This window comes from Protomyctophum parallelum (genome assembly GCF_964188405.1).
Source record: "Protomyctophum parallelum genome assembly, chromosome: 3".
Taxonomy (NCBI): Eukaryota; Metazoa; Chordata; class Actinopteri; order Myctophiformes; family Myctophidae; genus Protomyctophum; species Protomyctophum parallelum.
Window position 1 is genome coordinate 27656097 of NC_139698.1, and position 20021 is coordinate 27676117.

Here is a 20021-nt window from a genome sequence, read left to right on the forward strand (position 1 = left end):
CTATTAGCTTGGATTCCGCATTGATGTCACTGGTGGACGGGTTTCTGAACTGTCCACATCCCTCCCATGAGACACAGACAGAGTAGGAAAAAATTGTGGTATTTGACCCATGGTGGACAAGAGTAGACAAGTGTATACAGTTACAGTACAGTTGACCTAATCCTAGTTTTTCAGCTTTGTTTAAGTTGGCATTGTGGAAGATTGGCAGCAGGATATTTTCACATCTATGCCATGGTATGAATAATGCATGTTAGGCTTAAAGTACCGTTAATAATAAATCCATAAAGATACTCTCATGTAAAGCAATTGGAAATAGACCCAGAAATGTTTAGAGAGTATATATGTTCCACTTATATAGAAATGACATAGAGATAAATGTAGGCTATACGATACAATACTGAGCAGTGCATGCACTATTGTCATAATATTGACACAGGTGAAGAAGCTAATATTGATGGAGATTTGACAACTTACTCATATTTAGATAATGTAGATTGTCAATATCCAATAAAATATGGAAATATTAAATGTTCTGTTGGATTTCTTTTTTGAAATTCTAATAAAGAGAGGCCACACAGACACATAGGCTGTGTTTCTCACCTGGTGAGCCTGCTATCCTCATTCTGCAGCAGGAAGGTGATTAAGTGCATAATTCTATACAGGAAAAATTAGGACAGGATGAAAGATATCCGTTGGAAGTACACCTGCTGGCTCTGCAGATGTTCTCTCTCTCTCTATCTCTCGCTATCTCTCTCTCTCGCATGCACGCACGCACACACACACACACACACACACACACACACACACACACACACACACACACACACAGCGGTGGCCTAAAGGTTATAGGACCTGAAACGTTCCTGGTTCGATCACCTTCTCTAGCAGGAAACAGCTGTGTAAGTAAATGGTAAATGGTGCATTAACAGTATTATACAGTACTGTACACATAGCACCTTTATCCAAAGTGCTTTACAATGTGCATACACATTCACACACTCCTGGTGAATCGGGACCATATCATATTTGATTCAGTGTAATATTTGATTCATATTTAATTATTGAGGGGTGCTAGCACCTCCTATATACAGGTTTAATGTTTGTTTTTAGTTAAACAAACATTAAAAACGGCATTGACAATGGACAGAGTTTAATGTTTGTTTAGTCGCTAACACAAACATTAAATGCCATTAACAATAAAGAGAGTTTAATGTTTGTTTTGTCTGTGTTTGCTTTACATCACCATTACATCACCTAATGAGTTAGACCGCACTGTTGTGACGAAAAGAGAGTTGAGCCAGAAGGCAAAGCTCTCTGTCTACTGAGCAAACTTCGTTCCTATTCTCAGCTATGGTCATAAATGGTAAATGGTGCATTTATATAGCGCCTTTATCCAAGGCGCTTTACAGAGATTGTGCATTACATTCACCCATTCACACACACATTCATACACCGATGGCAGCGGAAACCATGCAAGGCACCAACTAGCACATCGGGAGCAATTAGGGGTTCAGTGTCTTGCTCAAGAACACTTCGATAGTAACTCTGGGGGAGCCCGGGTTCGAACTGGCAACCTTGCGGTTACCATCCAGGCACTCTACCCCTGAGCCACCGCCGCCCATGAAGTGTGGGTCATGACCGAAAGAATAAGGTCGCGAATACAAGCGGCTGAAATGAGTTTTCTCCGACTGGTGGCTGTCATCTCCCTTAGAGATAGAGACTCGGAGTAGAGCCGCTGCTTCTTCGCCTAGGAAAGGAGCCAGCTTAGGTGGTTCGGGTATCTGGTTAGAATGCCTCTCGGGCGTCTCCCTAGGGAGGTCCTTGATGCACGTCCCACTGGGAGGAGACCCCGGGGCAGACCAAGGCACACATGGAGGGATTACATCGACTAAAATAATATATGATATAATATGCTTAAAATAATTTATATAAATATTCTTGGAAATCTCTATGGGAAACCACCACCAAATGGCTGCCACTAGTGCCTTGCTCAAGGACACCTCTGCACTAACCCAGAGAGGAGCTAGGGATCAAACCGGAAAACTTCCGATTCCCAAGCGGCTACACGCTATGCCTCTGGGGCCAGTGAATAATCAACACTCACTGTTGAAGTGTCCTTGAGTACCAAACTACCAACTCCAACCAGTGTTGCCATGTCTGCTTATATAAGCGACTTTGGGCTTGTTTTTCTATGGGTTATGTTTTTTGGGACCTTGTTTCTAAAGTGTAGTTGCTTATTTGGGATTGTTTCTTCTTGTTTAAACCAGTGGTCCTCAAACATTTTCATATCAAGGATCCCCAATTTAAGATGTATTTGTCCAATACTTTACTTAATTGAGCATATTTTTGAATACAGGACTTTTATTTGTAATGGTAACAGGAAATTGTGTGCTCCAAAACATTCTGGGCACTAGGGAAAACTGGGCAGCTTGGAAGAGTGGGCACCAGGAAGGCTGGGCACTCCACAGATATATATACCCTATAAGAAAGCTAGACGGCTCACCTGGGAACCCATCGGCAAATTCAAGGAAAACGACTCTGAATCTGTTGTTCTCGTTGCGCGCAATTGGTGTGCGTCATTGCGCGCACCGAAAACAGCGGATCTGCAAACTCACAGCGCGTCGCCACAGCGACGGGCTGTGAGCTTGCAGATCCGCTGTTTTCGGTGCGCGCAACATTTTTACACTCCCCACAACAAGCCTCTGCATGCAGTGCGTGCATCCGCCCACTAGCCAGCAGCGTCATGCCGTCATCATCATGCCTTACCTGTGTGGGTGGGTGCAGGATTTTGGAATAACCTGTAGCCGCAGGTAATAACCAAACACTTCTGGTAGGAAGGTTACACACACTGCAACAACAACACTATACATCACAATCCACCATAAGGAGACGGAACACAACGCCGAGCGGGACGAGATGAGGGCGTAAAAACACGCACTAAAACAAGAAAACTACAACTCAACCATTCTGGGGACAGTTCAAGCCGTCGAAAGCCGTCCCCGTGTTTCTTTCTTTCCCAGCGCGACTACTACTAAGAAGAACTAGACAATAAGTGTTTTCCACTCGGACACTTCCGTGGTTTTCTTTCTTTTCTTTTCTGTCGCTGGTCAAAAGTTTTGAAAACGGGTTTTGAATAAGCAATCAAAAAAAAAAAAAAAGCAAATAAAAACAACAACCGCCCAAAAAGGTTTCTTCGTATGCGGTAAGTTTCCGATCCAGTCAACACCTGTCTTGAAACGCGTTGCGTTGAATGGTGGTTTGTTTTTTCTTTTTGTTGTTGCTTATAATATAAGCCTCTATACCTTGTGTCCACCAGATGTTTAGCTAGCAGACAAACAATTAAGCTCTCTTTATGGGTGCGACAGATCGGGCCAAAAAGAATATCACATTCACAGCGTTTACATACTACTTACGGGAAAGATGAAAATCACACACTAGGAATGCTTTTCTGTCCGAGTTGTTTACACTCCATTCCTGCATGATGACTTACAACATGTCATCATGTCATGGGAGGTTAGTTGCATGGCTAAGGGCTGCAGCCCCCATATCCCCCTCGTGTGTGTGTGTGTGTGTGTGTGTGTGTGTGTGTGTGTGTGCGTGTGCGTGTAGTCTGGTGAAAAGAAAAAAAAACCCGAAATGTATGGGCCCTTACAGGTTGGTTTGTTTGATTGAATAGTTTATTAGACAGAATGTTTAAACAGCAACAGAGTACAGTCAAACACTCAAAGGGATAGCACAACAAAGTCCTTGCTGTCTTGTTTCCATTTCATAGGCCCTAGGCCTAGGTCTAGCCCCATTTATGGGGGGGGGGACCCTTGTCCCTAATATTTGCTGTCTAAATGTGTATATGTACATATATTTTGGCCTGTTTCCTTCCTATCTTTGGACCCACTTCTTTACACCTGTAAAAAGCTGTGATGTGACGATAATGAAGTGTATTCAGATTCTGTTCTTGTCCATCATGCTCCCACACCACCAGGTCTCGGGTTCTCTGATCCCTCCCTGGGCTCGACACAGGGCCGCCAGAATGCACTCCAGCTCCAGGGCGGGTGGCGCGTACCGCCAGGGTCGAACTGTGTCCAGGGACAGCGGCACCAGCCAGGACTCCTACAAGGACCACCACGGCGAGCAGCGGACGCGGGACCACCCCCACCCCGGCGGGAACCACCACCCCCCCGGCGGGAACCACCACCCCCACCACTGCTCCGAGTCCAAGCACGGCCACAGGGGGGGGGGGCACCCGCGGAACGCCAACGGCCGGGGCTCCGAGACCATCGGCTTCATCCCCGGCTCGGCGGACACGGCGGCCGGCGGCAGACACGCCTGCGGCTCGTGCGCCTCCATGGGCTGGAGCGGCTGCCGGGCGCTTATCTGCTGCGTGCTGACCTGCGGTTTCTACGGCAGCCGGGAGCCCTGCCTGCCCGTCAACGAGAGCTCCACGGACCACCCGTCCAAGGCGGGCTGCGAGGCGCACCCCGCCAACGGCATGGCGGTGTCCAACCCCACCTGCGGCGTCCCCCTCGAGCCGTCCGGCAAGCCGACCAAGGCCGCCAAGCTCGCCGGCGACAGCTTCCGGTACCCGGACGTGCGCATCGGGGGCCAGACCGTGGTCTATCCGAGGCACTACCCGCCGGACTCGGCGCCGCGCCGCGCCGCGGCCGGCGGGAAGAAGGGCGAGAGCCCGCAGCAGCGGCCGATCAGCAACACCAGCCTGTACTCGCGGGAGGACCTGGACCTGGACGACCTGAGCGACGCGGGCACCGACATCGACTCGCTGATCACCAAGAAGCTGCTGGAGCTCTACAAGCTGCACCAGATCGACCAGCTGGCCAAGTGCACCTCGGACTCCTCGTTCCAGACCAAGACCAACGAGATCAGCGAGCTGATCTACAGCATCGCCCAGGACTACAACCTGGAGGAGCAGGAGGCCGAGTGCAAGCTGGTGCACGGCGTCATCCGCATCAGCACGCGCAAGGGCAAGAGGAACAAGAACACAGCGCAGGCCACGCGGCACAACAATAACGGCCGGAGCGACGGGACCCTTCCTGACAGCGGCAACGAAACCATGACCATCACGTACAGCAGCGACAGTAAGTCACACACACACACACTCCACCTACGCACTCTGCTGTAGGGGACGGCATGTTGGGACCATTATGAAGACTACATGTCACTATTGCTGTGGTAAAAAATATTATGGTTAACGATTTTAATCAAATATACTTAATATATACTTGCCACTTTTGTTAAACCACTTGAACCCCCCCCCCCCTCCCCAGCATCCATATTCTGGGGAGAACATTCGCCAAAAATAGACTATCTACAGGTCGGTTTTATTCAATTATAGAGGGTTTAAGTGGTGCTGAATTTGCAGCTCAACAAAAGCTCATTCCTAGTGCGTGACCGAGGACAATTTCACGGTAGATTTAAATCTCCACGATATCATTGTGAGTGTTTCTGTTATAACTTATCATGATACTAACGATTATCGACCCATCCTTACCTTGCTGCCTGCCACTGCCACCATGAATGAATGTATTTAACGCATAATAACACACTGCACTGCATTCATCATTACATATAGCAGCTGTCGGGCAGAAACCTTATCTTCACATCTTATCTTTAGTAAATGAATACCCTACTTCATCATACTGCAGCGTCACACAAAAGCATCAAAAGTAGCAGATCCACAAGTTCAAAACGTGGTGCGAAACGGCACGTTTTTAGTAGAACAATTACCCCATTTAGGCCTGACGTCGAAATAAAAAAAAAGTCTTCTGAAAGAATATATATTCAAAGATTTGTGCCGCATTTTTACGATTTTTTAAAAATAGCAGACCTACAAGCTCGTAGCGTGGATCTGCTATTTTTCAATAGCTAAAGTATAACATAGTGCTTAGTTAAAACACCAAAAGGGGTTCCCGTTCAGAATGGGTTAACAAAAAGATTAACAAAATGACAGCAAATGAAGACGATAGAATGAACACAAACAGCCGGTGGTGAGGATCAATTTAAACACGATGAAAAGCATACTTTTATTTATCCTTTTCAGATTCGTATATAGTCCTTCTGCACAAATTGTTTTGCTCATTAGGCTACTGATAAATGCAAAAGCGCTACCTCTCGTAAAGCAGCTATGAAGAATTCACTACTACAGCTCATGGGCTATGAGCATAGTAGTGATTTTTCTTTTTTGTAAGCAGACCGTATTAATATAGATGGCTCCTTTTCATCCAGCGTAAAAACAGTTATTGATTGATTTGAAAATTGTATTAACAGTTTGTAGAATTTTCCGGAAGTGCGTTATTTATTTCATTTGTTATTTGGGACAACTACCGGCGATAGTAATAGTGGGCGGAGGAACGTCGCCCGAAAAAATGAAAATGTTTTATCTTTGGACGACATCGTCCGGAGATAGCCAATCATTTGCTTTGTTTACCCTCCATACCACCAATACGAGGACATAGGTAATGACAGCAGGAACGCCCACTAAGAGATTTCTATCGCCGAGTCAATGTATGAATGAATTAAGCAATTTAAAGCGCTTTGAGCACTTGGAAAAGCGCCATAATTATAATAATTATTATAATTTATTATATATAATTATATATAATTATTTTTTACTGTTCTCCCACTGTTAAAACGCACTTGTAAGACTTGTTTACATAACGCTCCTCCATTTTCGTTTTGGTAAAGGAGTACTTCATCCACTTTCAACCGTATCTTCATAATAATTAGTCTGCAATAATGCTCAACCTGCCTACCTGCAAGACAATAGAATCTATTCTATAGCCTTTCTCTTCCTGGAAGCCTCATCATGCTCCACTAGAAGCCATTGTTCATGCATTAATAGAAAAGAAAAGAAAGAAATGACGAAACCTGCCCACTGATGGTGTGATTGGTAGGCAGGTTTCTGACCTGTCCACAGCCCACCTCTGACAGACAGACAGAGTAGACAGAAAATTATCTTATAATGAGCATCCTGATAATCTTTTTGATAGTCTACCATATGATATCTATATGCCAGGAAATGCTGTGTGTGTGACGCAGCTTTAAAAATAAATAAATAAATATCGGCGTCAGTTTCTGCCTGACAGTTATATGTATATGATTACATATTTTGCATTTATCCACCAAAACATTATTTATTTCAATTATTATTGTTGAAATTGATTTGGATTGGAAATGTTTTATTTTCTAATAGTATATTTGTCAAAACGTCGGCAATCTGTGGTGCCGCTAAAGTAAGTATGACATATTGACATAATTATTCAAAATCGACGCGTATAGCGATACATATCGTATGGTGGGATATCAATCGTGAGGTTGTAGGCAATACCCAGCCCTAGTGATGACCAATTACCAAATGAAAATGGGTGAAATGGTCCTTTTTAAGCTTTTTTTTAACCCATTAAAACCGGGAAACCATCTGTGTCACTTTATATTTTTGTGTTGGCTATTCAAAAATAGCAGATGTACAAGTGAGCTTGTACATCTGCTATTTTGGAATATTTTGGAAAAATCTTGAAAGCTTGAGAACTACTGGTTTAGAAGGCATTTGTAGAATCGGCCTCAGGTCTTAAATGGGTTCAGAATGTAGAGAAATAAGTGGATACTGAACCATCGGTTTCCTATGGTTTCAGTAAAGGGAGTGCAATGGTGAGCACCCCCAGACCCTTACCCTAACCTTAACCATGCTACCAGTAAGACACCTTAAAGGCACCCCCAGACCCTTACCCTAACCTTAACCATGCTACCAGTAAGACACCTTAAAGGCACCCCCAGACCCTTACCCTAACCGTAACCATACTACCAGTAAGACACCTTAAAGGCACCCCCAGAAGGCGAGAAAGCGACCGCAGGGCTGAGACACTTCATTATGTTTTTCAAATCAAAGGCTACTTAATATCCAAATCCAACAGATAAACAAGTGCAGCAATGCCTATATGAAGTGTCTTCAGTGTCTATATGAATACTTAAATGTGCTTTACACCACACAAAACAACTAAAACAACTTTATTAAGGGGGAAAACACTAAGACGAAGGAATAAAATCAAAAACTGTGGAATGTACTAGCTGGGGAGTGCATTTCACATGGGGTTGGGGCAGACCATTGTCTGACCACGGACTTCCACGCTTGCTGCTTCGCATCGAGGACAGATTGACAGCTTAGTGCTGTGGTGAAATCACCGCGAGTCCCATAACTAAATTAGATTGATTGAATAATGTATTGGTCAGAAATGCAAACGGCACGTTTACAGTAAGACACTGAAGCTAAAAGCATAACACAAAAACAATCCTGTGGACTTGTTTCCATTGTAGTCATCCTGTGTATTCAATCCATCAACATGGCATACACAATTAACACAATAATACATGTCATCAACAAATACAAACACTATACAGTATACAGTATGCACAAAAAAGATGGGAACATTACATTTACCTCCCCTTCTGGTCTCCTGATAGGTGCTTTTTCAGACCAATTTAGAAAGAAACCAGTGTTACCAAATGTAATCAATTAAACTACCGCAAACCCGTGCATGTCGGCATGAATTAGATTATGCCCCCGACCTATCAAATGAATAGATGGAACACGCGGTACATTAGTATGTACTTTAAATGAAAGAATGCCACCTCGAAAATACAGAACGGGACTTGTGACACTGGAGTAGGGATGGGCATTTGAGTTACTTTGCTATACGATATCCTACCTACCGCGTCATAACAAAGCCTAGCTACAGTACAACTATTTAATACCTTTAGTCTTACTCTCCACCCTGTCCAACATACCAGATATGCCAATCATGTCACCTGTCTTCACACATAATGACTAATGCATGTGTTCTGTTCTTCTTGTGGAACGCGGCTGAAGCTGTTTTGTCTGCTGCTGCACACTTTTTAGCTGCAAATCCCTGCCGATTTCACGGAGGAGGAAGAAAAAGCGTATAATTATTGTTCAATTGGAGTTGGTCAAAGTGGGTTGTGCATAGGGTACGGTAAAGAAAACAGAGGGGGGGGGGAAATAAGTACGTAAAGTGTATTGTGAGTATGACAGCCCAAAGTCGCACATCTACTACACTCGATCTAAAACTGCTCGGTTCGTCATGCCCACATCTTCTTGTTCCCCCAGTGTCCCCCATACTTGTTTTTAAGTTTATTTGGACGGGACGGTGCACATTAACCCATTAAGACCTGAGGTCTTGTAAATCAGTTGTTGTTTCGAGAGTTTTCAGAAATGTGGAAAAATAGCAGATGTGCAAAGATGCGTGGCATGGAGTTGAAGTGACGCACTTTAAGCTTGAATGTCAGCTTTTTTTTTAACCCATTTTGACCTGAGATCAGATTCTAAAAATGTCTTCTACATCCTGACAGTTTTCTGAAAAAGCTATGTTTCTATGTCAGTGGTTCAGACCTACAAGCTCGTAGCGCGCGCTACGAATCTTTAGTACTCGCTGATACCGAGTACCGATATGAGTACTTTTTATTTTTGTTGAGTAACCACTTATTTTGATCCCTTTTTCTTATAGAGGCAGATCGAACTCCGAGCTACACTCAGTTGTCATTAATATGCTTGTAGATCAGCTGTTTTTGGCGATTTGCTGCAGTGTTGGGTCAGACTTGCTCCCGTTGAATTCATTCATTTGGTACTCGCGGTGACGGGTCAGAGTGTCGGAGAGTACTTAAGGGTGGTATCGGGGAATTGGGAATTATGCACGAAAACGAATTTCACCCAATTAGTTTTACCGTGTCACACCTGTGACGTGACAATAAAGCTGATTCTGCTCTTCCCCGTCACAGTGCCTGATGTCAAGGTGTCGGCGGAGACGTCGTCGGATGAACTGGCCAGGAAGATGAGACACTACAGTGAGAGAAGTAAGTGACTGAGGACGGACGGAGGGAGGCCCCTTCATTCCACAACGTGTGCTCGCAGTAGCCAAACGCATTCTTCTTTATTGGGGTCGTCGGGTCATTAGTGATGTTCATTGTACAGAGGAATGACAAATGTGTACGTACATGCAGCACACATACAGTACAATAGTACATACATATGATCATTTTATATGATTGTTCAAACATATTATTCTAGTTTGTGTCATAAAGCACCCGCTCCACACAAAAGCTACATTTTAAAGCCTTTCATCAAGGTGTGTGTGTGTGTGTGTGTGTGTGTGTGTGTGTGTGTGTGTGTGTGTGTGTGTGTGTGTGTGTGTGTGTGTGTGTGTGTGTGTGTGTGTGTGTGTGTGTGTGTGTGTGTGTGTGTGTGTGTGTGTGTGTGTGTGTGTGTCAAAGAGTTTAGAAGAGCAGCATTCCCTCTTTCTAACATGTGCCAACTAGGCCGAAGTGTCCACTGAACTCCTAATTGCTCCAGATGAGCAGGTTGCTGCCCTGCATGGTTTCTGTGTGGGTGAATGTAATGCACATTGTACAGTGCTTTGGATAAAAGGCTCTATATATGGCTGATGCATTTACCATCTACAGTTAATTAGAATTGATATGTGATGTGTTCATATTGAATTCATGCCCCTTAAAGGAGTAGTTCAACCAAAAAAATACTTATTTTCTATCAATTACACACCCTATGAAGTCTTTTTTTTTTACCAAGCCAAAACTTTGACTGGAAGAGACTCCATTGAGTGCCGGTCATAAAATGATTGGCTTAGGAATGTGACAAAAACAAAAAAGAAATGTCCATGAATTCAAGGCTTCATGAGGTGTGTAATTGATACAGAAGAAGTATTTTTTTAAGTTGAGTGGCCGCAGCTAGTGAATAAGTGTCATTTTCAATAACCATAACGGCACAAAGAATTGAAATTCTCTAAAGAAATATACAGTATTTCCCTTTAATGTAAAGTGGAAGATTACAAAAAAAGAGTCGCTCCAAAGTCTTTGATGAATATACAGTATGTGTCAAATGCAGATGTCAGGTTCATCTCTCAAGACAGATTCAGCAGCTGGCAACTGATAGGAAATCTTTATTTATAAATAAATACAAAATATTTGCAGATTTTGCCCTGTCAAAATGTTGGGTTGACGCCCCCGTTCTTAACTGTAGCTACAGTAGGTCGCAGCAGCCTTGTTGTTAGTGTTGGCCCTGAGACTGGGAGGTCAGAGTTCAATCCCTGGCTGGGTCATACCAAAGACTCTGAAAAGGCATTGGGTCCAACCCACAGTACTAGCATAATGTCCAGGACGTGTACATCAAGCTGCCTCACGCTAAAGAAACAGGCGGCTCCTGCCCTATGGGCCACATGGCTCGACAAGGCTTACTTACAGCAGGTAAACCTGTTGGCACATAAGTCCCAATGTAGAACAGAGGCATGTTAGTCTGGGAGACCGGGAGAGCATACGTGACGATAAAATGAATCAACAAGCTCAATAGCTTTACCATCATGGTCCTATTAGATCTACTATTTAAGAAAGACCCAGAGCGCAAAGCACCAACGAGCTGGCCAGATGTATGGGGAACCGGGATGACTGGAAGCAACGATGGAGGGCTCGTCTGAGGACGACCGTCACCTAGAGAGATTTACGGCATGCAAAGTAGCATAAATCAAGTTTAACCTCTCCGAGTGAACAGTCCTGAGAGACCCAACATCTCCTCATGCTCGCTCTATTGTACCGGCTGCCTGCAGCTGCAGGCGTTTTCTCAACTCTTCTCTGCTTTCCAGTGGCATACCTGGCTTTGATGTGACTGCTGGAAGAGTAAAGTCCCCACATTCCTCACTCTCTCTTTTTTTTTCTTTTCTCCCAAGTATTGCAAACCCTCTCCCATTAGCTAGTCCCCTCTGCCACCCAACACCTTACACCCATCACCCAAACCACCGTTTCCCCTCTGGGGGGAGTAGGAGGAGGAGGAGAGATGGGGGACTTCATCCCTCACTAGACCAGCGGATCAGGTCACATTAAATACTTGCCACATAATAATGTCCTTGTGGTTTATTAAGTAATTTAGCGAACAACTCGGGTTACGAGACGAGCTAACCGTGCAAACGGGAAGCCTTTTTCTCGTTTGTTCACTGGCAACCCTGTTAAAAAAAGGGTAGGCGTATCCGGTTACGTTGTCTTTTGAATGAGGGTACACCACGTTTATCTTCTCACAATCTTTGGCCTGGGAATGTGCCAGGTGTTCTCGGGTTAAAACTCTGCAACTGTCGTCATAATGCTCTTACACGCACCACTTCTGAATGATGCGTTGTTTTGAATTGTGAGATATGGTTGTTGTTGGGTTTTTTTAATGTCACATCACAGGGTTACAGGTGTAAAGAAGTGTGTGAAATTCCTTCATTATTCCCTGTTTTCATGAGAAAGAAGTAGAGTAAGAGCAGGAGAGGAAAGAACAATACAGGGTAGAAATGGGTCAAATCGTCAAAAGAGGAAATAATTATTATTACCTAATACCTATACACAAACACGTTCTTTTAGAATGGGTGCAGTGTTCTATGTTCTTAAAGTCCTTTCAACCTAGTGTCCCTATTTTGGGTATGTCATAATATGTAGGAATGTCATATGCAACATTTTCCAAAAGTGGCATAACGGAAAAAAAGCACAAGCTCGCAACGTGCCGTGTGCTAATATTTGATGGTCTGTTCTCGCTATTCGTCGTGCAAGAAGGAATATTGGGCTTAAAGTGTGTTAATAGTTGTTTAATGTCCTCCCTTGCAGCCTATTCCTCCAGTACGGCCTATCACCATGAGACTGAGACAGACTCCTCTGGCGCTCCCCTGCTCTATGTACTGTGAACAGCTGGAGGGGGGGGGGGGGGGGGGGGGGGCAGGCTGTAACCAGCTGGACAAACCATGTGACGGTAAACAGCTGGACGATGGACCGGCTTCATTCCTCTGCTGTCATCTGAACTGGCCCGCCCGTTAAAAGGAGTAATGTTGTTACCGACCGGAGCACCTTCTACCACATGTACTGTTGTTACCGATCGGAGCACCTTCTACCACATGTACTGTTGTTTCTTTAAACAGGAGTAATGTTGTTACCGACCGGAGCACCTTCTACATGTACTGTTGTTTCATTTGAATGTGAGCTCTCCCTCCCGACCTCGTTCTGCGGTCCTCCTGTCATGACAATATCTGCTACAGCGAACTGTCCTTGAAATTCACAGACCTCTGTGTGAGTCACACTCACTCACACCTACAGTGTAGTGTCACAAGAGGTGGCTCCGTGACGGTCATGCTTGCATGACCCCGACCGGCAGCCCCCTATCTCTCCTACAAAATAGTCTACTTCTGCACAGACATATGGACGACAAAGGGATTGTTTTTCCTTCCGTTTTTCTTTTTTTAGATAAGAGAGTTGATCTTTTTTTCGGCATCTATTTGCATGCTATTTTGCAAGTGGTTTTAAATTGTTATACTAGCGGTGTCCTGTCACTCTGTGCTGTAAAAAGCAATGGGTGAACACTCCATGCAACTGTAGCTTAGGCCATGAGATAGAGAGACTGATATGAAAACATTTTACCGTCCGTGTTCTGAGTTGTTTAAGAGTGAGTGAGTTGAGTTTGTTTATATGCAAGTGAATGTGTGTGAGTTTTTGTATGGGATGAATGATATCTTCCATTTGGACTTCCTTAAACCGGCAGGGTTAATCCTGTCGTTTTGTCTGAGGATGTTTTTCAGAAGCCATATTATGATGTACATATATATTTTTTAAAGTCATTGTTACTGGGCTGTTTAGACCATTTACGCACGGCATCGGGTCACCTTTAAAAAGTATTCACTTTAAAGTCTTACTTTTTATGAAAATAAAAAAAAGGAAGAAAATATTTGCACATCTGTTTTTGGTCGCGGCAAGCACGAAACGATACCATTCACCGCTATGAAACGTATATACCGTAGTTTACAACGGTGAACTATTAGCTGTGTCGTGAAGTCTGCCATCCATTTTTTTAGTATGAAAGGCCCTTTCACGCTTGATAAGGTTTCAACTTTGTCTATTCCCATATGATGCAGCTTAGTTAGGTACACTCACTGGAATCACAGTCGTAACAGTCGTTTGTCTCTTTTAGCTATTACAAATATTTTTATGAAGTCTACGGAATTGTGGACTGGACAGACGACATACTGACACAACAAGCCTCATCCCTAGCTGTCCTCATGAGCCCTAGCTAATGTGTTGTCTAAAGAGCTCTGTGTGTTGATGTTGTTGCAACACCTGTGATTTCCTGTCCGCTTGCTCCAGACACCATTGAAGCCCTGATTCATACTTGATCAGGTGCCAGTGAAGCGTGCAGAAAATAGCCGATCTACAAGCTCAGGATGACTCGCAACATGACATGTGCTGAACTTGTGCATCGGCTATTTTCCGGCTATTCCCCTGCCAAGGTTGCTCAGATCTTTTGCTTAGGTAAAAGTGGCACAGTTACTTAACCACAATATAAATAAATAAAATGCCCTGTATTTAACCCATTTAGACCTCAGGTTAGGATTTAGAAGATATTTTTTTAGAATCGTCCTATGTTTCCATGTGTTGCTCAACCTTTTTCATGTCAAGGACCCCCAGAATGATCTGTATTTGGCCGTGGATCCCCATCTGAAAATATGTAGTTCCAGATTAAGATTTGAGTTAAAAGCGTTCGCTCTGAGAGAATATATATTCAAAGATTTGAAATAGCAGATCGACAAGCTCACAATGTGTCACATCATCTGCTATTTTCAAAATAATGTATACATTTGAAGTAAAGTTGTGTAACATTCTGCAAAACCAGTACTTTCTACTTTTGAAGAACATTTTGATACAATATACCAAAATGTGCTTTTACTCGAGTACATTTTGAATTTCCGGGTTTTTATTTGTAACGGTACGATTGCAGTATGGATACTTTTACCTATGTAAAAAAAATGGTGAGTACTTTTTCCACCACTGCGTAATGACTAAGTATAACCGGTACGAGGCCTAAGACTTCTGCTGGCTGTCAGTCAGGCTGTTCTGTTCTTCCCCCCGGAGGTCACCCTGTTGCAGGAGGCAGGCTTTCTCCGCCATCAGCAGAAAGAGAGGAACTCGTTTGGCTGGTTCCAACAAAAGAAAAGGAAATAAAATCCTGGGGTTTGTTCTTTGTCATCATCTATTACACACACCGGGGCAAAAAGGAATCGCTGGAGAAAGTTCCAAACTATGATTTTGGGTGAGCTTCTCTTTTCAGAGTCTTAAAGTCCTGATACACAGTCCTTCATTTGCTGTCTTGTGTGTGTGTGTGTGTGTGTGTGTGTGTGTGTGTGTGTGTGTGTGTGTGTGTGGCAGTACCCCCCCCCCCCCCCCCCCACGCTCCTGGCTCCCTGCCCCTTCTACCACATTCCTGTTTTACCTGTATGTGATATCATGCAAAAGCGCTGTCTCTTTCACAACTAAAAGCCCTGGTAAAGGACAAAATGTAATGACCTGTTTAAATATACTACTTTATATACACTACAGTATCTAAAGAAGCCAGTTAGTCAGGCAGTTTAACTTTTTAAACATTTCATTAGGCATGGAAATGTTTCTCCCCCTGCATGTAAAAGCATTGCATTTACAGCGCACCGCTCACTATGTTTAATCTAGTTGTATTTGAAAACTAGATTAAACGGAACTAAAGTGAACCTCTTTCTTTCTTCTCTCCCAGGTTTGCTTGCCACTGTTAGTTGCTGGTAGACTTAGCAAACACAGGTGAATAACCACCTCAAGAGGGAGACAAAGCATCACTGAAACGCAGACAAAAACAAATGTACCTCTTTCTATTCACAATAATGACACATTTTCCCTAAAGTGGAGACAGCCACCGCTGGCCAATATTCCCAAGGAATGCCCTCACAATCAACTTTAATGCAAAGTCGTGTTTTAGCCGATATTCCCGAGCGTGTTTTTTTCCTTTCTCCAGCCATGCTTCTGTATCAGTCTGATACAAGGACAGTTAATAGGCCAATAGCGGAGTTCATGACACTGAGCTCACAGCCGGCAGGGTGTCTTGTGTGGAGTCATTCACCTCTGTGTCATTGACTCTGTGTGTGTGACACTGACACATGTGCTGAGTGAGGGACTACCGGTTGCAGCAGATTACATGCCAGTGTGAGCTAAACTATAGAGGTTCTCAAGAATGCGAGTGAGCTGTAAATTGGCTTTCCCAAATAGCCAAATGTACATAAGATTAAAGTGGTTGAACTCAATATAATGTATAGATTTTTACAAAAGAAGCAAACAAAGAAATGTCCTCCTGACTTTGCTATAGTTCTGCATCCGAACCATATTGTCTTTTAAATAACTAGCCAGTCAGTTAAGGCTTTTTATCAGTTTTAATTATCTCCAAACATCACCATGTACTGTACCTTTTGCATAAAGCATTGAGCACTTTTCTTTCCATTAGAGTCTAATCTCTAATATATAATTAGCCATTTTGACTTGTATTAGTTCACTTCACACCATGTAGTGTGTCTTAAATGAGGGTTAGTAATATCATGTGGATGCGCTCAAAGATATATACCGTTATATTCTGTGCTATCTCGTTGTTGTTATTTTTACTATGGCTCCCTGTGATGCGTTTTCAAACATTGAGAAAGACAGTTATTGTAACAAAAATATATTTATTTGAAAAAAAGGGGGGATTCCGTAGATGCTTACAAAACATTAACATTCAAGCACACCTAATGTACGTTCAGTATAACACCATTACCAGTCTGTTTGTACTGAGCAGAACATTTTGGAACATGTGCCACAGCAAATGGAAATATGTACCAATGACCTTCATTCTAATCCTAATTCATATTTCTGCTTCAGCAAAGGAAAACAATTTGTTAATGTGTATTCAGTTCACATTATTTATTTTGTCTCTCCAATACCATCAGTGCTTATTTGTGCAGTCCACACTTGACCCAAGTTTCTTCTATTCATGAGGAGCTATTGTCCGAACAAGCTCTCAACTTCTCAGCCCATACTAAAGTCTGTTCTTGAAACTGTCCCGGGAGACATTTTAACCACTTAAACCCCATGTGGCTGAGCGGAGTCCCTCAGGCCTCTATGATAGTGTATTGTCTGTTTTATGTTAATGTGGGGGTTCGCTTTACCCACAATAAAGGATGCTGGGGGTTTAAGTGGTTAAGAAGTGACCAGCACCATGATGGACATCGTTTAAATGCTCTTCATCATCTGTAGAACAGCATGTCGACCAGCAGCTCCAGCAGGTTGGTCTGTCCGATGACGGGCCTGAAGAAGAGCTCCGTGACCAGGCCGTGCGTGATGCTCTGCAGCGAGGAGGCGCTGAGGAGGACACGGGCGAAGCGGCCCTCGTCCCACGGATGGAGGGGCTGGACCACCTCCTTCAGGGCATTGTGGGCCTCCTGCTGCAAGCACTCCACGAACACGGACGCCTTCAAGTCTGGTACGTCTGGAAGAAGACGGCAAAATATGTAAGTGACAAAACATTTGATAGGACCCCCATTGTGGTCGTAAAGGAAGCAATTGGGCCTTTTTTGTGTTTTATCCTTTTGACATACTGTATACAAATATAATTATGTTCTTAATGTAATGGGATTTTTGTCTATAAAACGGTCAATGAATCAATCGCAATACTGCACACGGAGGAAAATGAAAGAATCTTGAGTGATTGTCGAGGGATTAAATCAAGACGAGATTAATTCGTTCACGCCAGCAGATGAACACTAACCTGGGTTGAATATGATGGTCCCTTTGAGGTAAGCATATTCCTTGGGACTCAGATCCAAACTCCAGAACTTCTTGAGGCAGGACTTGAGCTTGCTGACGCCGGCCATGGTGGGCTGCTCTCTGTCCGTCTCAGAGTTCTCTTTGCAGTTGAGCAGGATCTTCTTCAGCATGCTGTCGGCGGGGCTGTCGATCACCTCAAAGTCCACACCTTCCTGGGCCAGACCCAGGATGAAGAGCGGAGCCCAGCAGCTCTTGAGGAGCGAAAACTGGTCGTTTGGTGGGAGCTGGTTGAACGCGGGCAAGCTCTTCATGAAATGAATGGTTTTAACCAGGACCGCAGAGGCTTCCTGGCAAATGTCAGACGGCCTTTTCAAACAAACTGTCCGCCGCGTCTCACAATTGCACCCGTGTGGTTTTGAGTTGTAGTTATTGTTGTTTTGATTGCAGGTGCCGCTATCCCTTCGGCTCAGGATGTTGTAGAGGATGGCGTTTGAGTGTTGATCGCTGTGATCCGAGCAGTGACACCCCTTCTCCATGTCGAGGCCTGTAGAGATCGGTGCAGTTGCTGCGGTTTAAAACTCTGAATTCAGCTCAAATGCTACTGTCCTCTCACTATGTCGAGGTCTCCGTCTGCAGGCTACTGGTGCCTCTGTATGCTGTGATGCCTCTATTTATAAGACCAACCCTCCCCAGCCTTGGTGGACCTTGACTTGTCAATACTCCTCCGTGAAAAACAACTCACTGTATTGCAGAGCAACTGACTATGAGCAATCCCTGGGAAGTAAGATAAGCTTTCCTCAATGAAAGAGGAACTGCTGGAGAAATGCCCTGGATATCAGGTGCGGTGGGCCTTATCTCTGAGCCTGTGTCATTAACCCAGGCAGTACCAAGCTACCAAGGACTGCAGAGGTAATCAGCCAACGCACACTGCCAGCTCACACCGACAGAGGTGGAACGAGGCCAAAGCCAAGAAGGGGGCAATGACCTACAAGTTAAGTCCTTGAGGCATACTGTATATAGCCAACCCTTCTTTTTAAATATTAAATATATGTTCAGTGATACCCAATCTGTGGGTTGCCAACTTGCCAGTGGTCCTCCTTGGCAAAACACTTACGAATTTATTGACAGTCTATTCCAAATCTACAATTATGATTCGCCACAATAAATATGACTTATGTCATCATCTCTCATGGAAAACTGTAAGACACTATGATCATACATATGCACGATATGTCTACTTACAGAATGGCATGCTGGGCAGGACAGCTGAAGTAGCACCTATAGGCTCCAGTGTAGCCTGACAGCGCGTTGTGGGTTTGAGTCCCGATCCCGATGACCTTTGCTGCGTGTCTCTCCCCATCTCTCCCTGTTTCCTGTCAATGCATGCAAAACATATCTTTAAAGGACCACTTTTCAACCTATCTTCATATTATTGGTCCTCACTAATGAACCAAAATGGCACCATGTTTTTCTACTCGGTCTGTGTCTCATAGGAGGGCTGTGGGCAGTTCAGATACCCTTGGGGAATCCAAGCTAATAGAAACGGCAGGCTTTCTATTCCTGAAAAGTTGCAATGCGAAAATGGAAGCCATCGTTCTCACGATAATAAAAATGTAAATATTCTTAAAAAATCACACCCGTGTGAAGTGAGTGGTGCAACTCCGTGTGGGGGTCCCCCGGGGGTCCCTGGAAGTTCCAGACCCACAGGAACACGCCCAGGGTGCCGGCCCGGTTCCGGCGAGCCGCCCTGCGTCCGAAACTGTTGAGGAATGACAGAGTTACCGTGTGGGGGACCCCAGGGGGTCCCTGTAGTAGCCTGTACTGTACTGTATTGTCACTGTACTGTACTGTCACACCCAAAATCATCATATATACAGTTAATATATATGTGTGTGTGTGTGTGTGTGTGAGTGTGAGTGTGAGGCTGCGCAACATTGACACTTGGTTGTGAAAATCATCCAAACGCAATTTTTGTGCTCGGACAGACCCAGCCAGGGACGGACACAGCCAGCCAGCCACCCACGGACATACATAGCTTCGTAAGGTAGTGGTTGCACCACTCAAAAGAAAATGGGTTTCTGAACTTCCCCCGGCCCTCCTATGAGACAGACCCAGTTGAAATTTCTTTTGGTATTTTATCATGAACATTAGCGAGGACCAATTATATGTCCTTTAAAGGAAGAACATGGCATGCCATGGAATCTCATCGTTCACTCATTTGGAGGATAGTCTGTACATGTCACTGTACATTTTTTTTAAATTATCTCTGAGATTAAGTCCTCCTCGATAAGGCGAGGCACGTTTATTTGTAGGCCTATAGAACATTTCAATAACGATGCAATTCAAAGTGCATTACATACAGTAAGACTCTGAACCCCTAA

The 20021-nt window shown here is 44.1% G+C and overlaps 2 protein-coding genes across 2 annotated transcripts; one reads left to right on the forward strand and one right to left on the reverse strand.

Moving 5' to 3' along the window:
• Positions 1–4023: 4023 nt before the first annotated feature.
• kdf1a (keratinocyte differentiation factor 1a) lies at positions 4024–13002 on the forward strand. Its single transcript, XM_083762317.1, has 3 exons — positions 4024–5090; positions 9802–9876; positions 12667–13002. Exons 1-3 carry the CDS (start codon positions 4028–4030, stop codon positions 12741–12743), a joined length of 1215 nt encoding a protein of 404 aa, XP_083618443.1. The 5' UTR covers positions 4024–4027; the 3' UTR covers positions 12744–13002.
• Positions 13003–17120: 4118 nt separating this feature from the next.
• nr0b2a (nuclear receptor subfamily 0, group B, member 2a) lies at positions 17121–18383 on the reverse strand (the record flags this gene model as incomplete). The annotated part of the gene is made up of 2 exons (XM_083761006.1): positions 17642–18383; positions 17121–17362 (listed from the first exon to the last, which is right to left on the reverse strand). Exons 1-2 carry the CDS (start codon positions 18174–18176, stop codon positions 17121–17123), a joined length of 777 nt encoding a protein of 258 aa, XP_083617132.1. The 5' UTR covers positions 18177–18383.
• Between the last annotated feature and the right edge of the window lie 1638 nt (positions 18384–20021).